This window comes from Typha latifolia, chromosome 7, assembly GCF_019914945.1.
Source record: "Typha latifolia isolate L0001 chromosome 7, TyphaL0001v2, whole genome shotgun sequence".
Lineage (NCBI taxonomy): Eukaryota > Viridiplantae > Streptophyta > Magnoliopsida > Poales > Typhaceae > Typha > Typha latifolia.
In genome coordinates, this window is record NC_133092.1 from 6,288,158 (window position 1) to 6,292,382 (window position 4,225).

General features: G+C 40.9%; 1 protein-coding gene across 1 annotated transcript; it reads right to left on the reverse strand.

Moving 5' to 3' along the window:
• Window positions 1–2,286: 2,286 nt before the first annotated feature.
• On the reverse strand, window positions 2,287–3,597 carry LOC140792217 (phospholipase A1-Ialpha2, chloroplastic-like). The gene has a single exon (XM_073143071.1). The coding sequence runs from the start codon at window positions 3,595–3,597 to the stop codon at window positions 2,287–2,289; it is 1,311 nt and encodes a 436-aa protein (XP_072999172.1).
• Window positions 3,598–4,225: the final 628 nt, after the last annotated feature.

The window sequence follows — 4,225 nt, forward strand, 5'->3', positions numbered from 1 at the left end:
GCAAGCTTTCGTGTGGGCCAAAACTGGCGGGCTTCCGGTCCGAGCCTTCAGATCGGGCTGATAAGCAGGCTTCTAGGCCAGGTTAGGCGAGCAAAGGGCTAGCCCGTGCCGCCCACTGGTAGTTCGGGCTTGGGCCAGGCGTGGGTGAACCGGGTCATTTGATCAGCTCTAACGTAGGGGATATAATAACATAATCAAATTTGGACTGATATATAGAAATTTTCCATTTAGTTTTGTTGGATTTGGACTCGACTCAAATTTAATCAAATAATAGACGGCATTTGAATTCCTTACTAATAACCAACATACTATAACATAAAAAATAATATAATCTTATTCTGAAGTAACAAATCATAACATTTGGTACTCAATTATGATAGTTTAATACTGAAAATAGAGCACAGTATTTTAACCATCTCACCTAAAATGAGACAAGCTTAACATATTAAACAAATATAATAGTTATACAAAGATTATCTTTTGAGACTCTCGGTATCATTCACATAATATAGGAATTGGGCTAATCCAAGGTCTTTATTTACATAATTTAAGTATTGTATGGATATTAAAGAACACCATATGTTTATCGGAGATCTGATAGAGATTTACTCCTTATTAGGATCCGAATATGGTCGGATCAGAGAATTAATATCCATATGACCATATCCTATTTAGTCTTATTTGGAGCGGATTCAGTATCGTATAATTTGGATCCAATTATAATCCTTCTTTGCAGACGCTTTCTATGAAAGAATAAATATATAAAACACTCCTGGCCAAGATCCTCTGTTGATTGTATCTATCCTTATTAGCATATTTGTAAAGCAAAAGATTACAAATATACATTCTCTCCCCCCTTCAAACATACGAGTAATAATTATATTTGATATAAATTAAGATTAAAGAAAAAAGAAACATTTTGTTTGTCAGGATATCTTTTATAAATTTATAAAAATATTATTTTTAATGTGATATAAAGTAGGTTGATGGATGAATAAGCTAAATCACAACATAATAAATGTTGCAGTATGATTATCTTGTCTGCAATGCATGCATTATTATTCTCCATATGTATGCAGTGGTACATATTAATCATTATATGTAGTGTATATATATAATCTCTATATATATGCAACTACTACATGTTAATATCTACTTTTGTAAATGTGTAATGTATACTTGAATAAAAAAATAAGTGGATAATAGGAGAGAGGAGATAGGTGAGTGACCTGAAAGAGCAGGTGTAAAAATTGAGTGAGAATGGATTTGTGGAATAAGATAGGTGGATAATAGGAGAGATAAGATAAGATTTTTTAAAAAACTAAACTCAAATTAAAAGTAAAATTATAGCTAGATTTATGTGTGGTATAAGATTTAATTTGAATAAATAGTATTTCTAATCTAGAATAGAGTTAATTTGATGTTTAATTTTTTAATCTAGAGTTTACTTTATATATTTGTATTCAAGCTTGACTTGAAATTAACTTCGAACTTAAACAAATAAATCAAGCTCGTCTCATTAACTAAGGAGCCCACCTTGATAGGGGCTATCAAGCCAAGCTCAAGCCGGCTTGTTTATTTTGACAGCACTAATGCCGGACAATCAAATGATTCCAAAATGGATCAATTGCTACTGTAGAGGGAGAGAGAGCAGTGTGCATGTCATTCTATCTGCATTCTTACTCTAGTTCGATCAAATTGCTACTTATTAAGTCATTTTAGTAGTTATTTATAATCCACCAGTTTCAACATGTCCATGTTGTCGGTCGTCGGTTTGCAAGTTTGGCTAAGCGCCCAAGTAATCGTATTGACATCTAACATATATATCAAAGACTTCTAAAGATCACTCGGACACATCAAGGAGCACTACTACATATAAAAAGGTTACAATGACAGTAAATGTCAATGGCAATATCATGCTCTTATTAATTCAAAGTCAGACGTTATATATATGTAGTTAATTACTTGGGTCGGTCAAATCTTTTACTTTTCAATCTGAACCCAAGATTCATATATTTGACAAATACTTTGTATATTATAAATTTATAATTCCCAATTAGCTTTTCCCAGCTGGAATACAACATTAATTACATGAAGAAGTAGTCAATTGCACATAAATGAATGTAACATATATGCACCTCTTCCCCTAGATCTACTGAAGTCTTTGTGTCAATATATTATACAATGAAATAATTGAATAGAGTATTATTCTATCTACAAGTTGGACGTGCCACAGAATAAAAACTCACAAGTATTGCTAGAAAATCTATATACTAATAGCAGCTTTTATACCTCAAATCCAAGAGACTGCACAAGATAACCCACCTGCCTTGCAGCATCATGCCATGCCCATGCATCAAACTTCCTCTCCCTCACCCACTTCTTCGCCTTGGGAACAAGACCTTCGCCATCCCTTCGAACCTGCACCATTTTGTTGCGCTTCACTAGTGCAATATACGTCTCTATATCATGAACGCACGCAAGGTTTTGCATGTCAAAGTAATCCAACGCCACCTCGACTCCAACATGAGCATAACACGAGCTACTCCATGGCATCTCATACCTTCCTCCTATAACACTAAAACTCTCATTAAATACAACCCCAGGAAGCTTAGTTATTGGATCATGTACGTTAACCACTCTTAGCACTTTAACTCTTAGCTCCTCACACCTCTCCTTGAACGCTAAGTTACCCACCCTTGGCCCTCCAAAGGAGTACAGTGTGATGGGTATCTCTCCTTGCCTTCCGATCCTATTAATGCCGAGCTCGGCGGCGTCGTAGCCGAAGAGAAGAGCTAAGGAGCTCCCCATGCTATGCCCGGCCAACGTAATGCTCATCTCCTCGTCCTTGTACTTGTTTACTAGACGAGAGACCTCATTGAGCAGTTGCTCTCTGCAACTCCCTTGGCTAAACTTGCAGGTGCTATCGTCTGATGTGTAGAGGCTTAGGAATCCCGACTCGACCTTGACGTCCGGCCGGGGTTCGTGCGGGTCGAGCCGCGCCGGCGTCAACGAGCTCATGAGGTTGGCGATCCACTCCGTGTTCGTCACGGTGCCGCGAAAGGAGACTAATATGTCTCTCCTTCCCAGCCTCCTGACCTTGTCGTCGTTCGACACAGCGACGTACCCTATCCAACGGCTGCGGCTCGCGCCGGCCTGCGTAGGGATGTCGATGTCGGCGGTGGCGTAGATATACTTGGTTACTTCATATCCACGAGCCTCCATGCCGACCTCTTTCAGCATGCTACTCTTCCCGTACTTGCAATTCAAGTAGCGCTTCGACCTCGGGTCGAGATCGAACACCTTGTAGCACGCGGCGACGAACTCCCCGTACCGCACGATCTCGTCGCCGAGGATCGGATTGAGAGGCGCGACGAGGTTGTTCCAATCGTTGCAGCCTTGGATCTCCTCCCACATGCTCGCAAGCGAGGCCGCGGCACTAGCCGGCTTCGCTCGCGCCAATGCCACCGACGGCGACTCTACCACCGCCGAGCGGCATGCGGCCTGGAACACGCGCAACCGCCGGCCGTGGTGGTGCCGTCGAAGTTTACGCGAAACGAGAGGTTGGCTTGTTGGAGAGAGAGTGGTGGAAGCCATCGGAAGTGAGTAGAGATCTAAAGAAGGGGGATGTTGTTCGAGATAATATAGACAACTTCGTAGGTGTCAAAAGAGACAAACATTGAGAACGAACAATTTACATCTTTTAGAAATTAATAAAGTCGAAGGGCATGTTTGGCGAGGAATTGACCATATAGATTTATTCCCTTTGCGCTTAGTTTACTTTTAAATTTATTTGGTTCGATTGGATTCCAAAGGTGGTTGTGGTTGTGGTTGTGGTTGTCTACTTGCAAGTTGCGGCTACGTTTCAAGCGGAAGGAAAAGATTTAGTAGAAAAGAAGAATAAAAATCTCCCAACTGACAACACTACTGTGCGGGAATTTTCATTATGAACGCCGAAATTTCGATCGAGCTCGATCTAGTCTTTGTTTATTTCTCTCTCTCCATAGTCAACGCCCACGCAGCTCACGGCCACCGCCCGATCGATCCAGCGCGCACTTGTGGACAATCGCGATCGTTGGGAGTTCGTCGGCCGAGTGGCTTGCTTCGTACGGACTTTTTTTTTTTTGCATTGATGGGATTAATGATTGGAAATATCGACGAGTTCACATCTCGTGCTGACACGTGTACTCTACGATTTGCTACACGCTCTAGTGACGTCCCGTGG

Bases quoted from the DNA above. Each gene is read 5' to 3' on its own strand.
- LOC140792217 (XM_073143071.1), bottom strand. From the start codon at position 3,597: ATGGCTTCCACCACTCTCTCTCCAACAAGCCAACCTCTCGTTTCGCGT.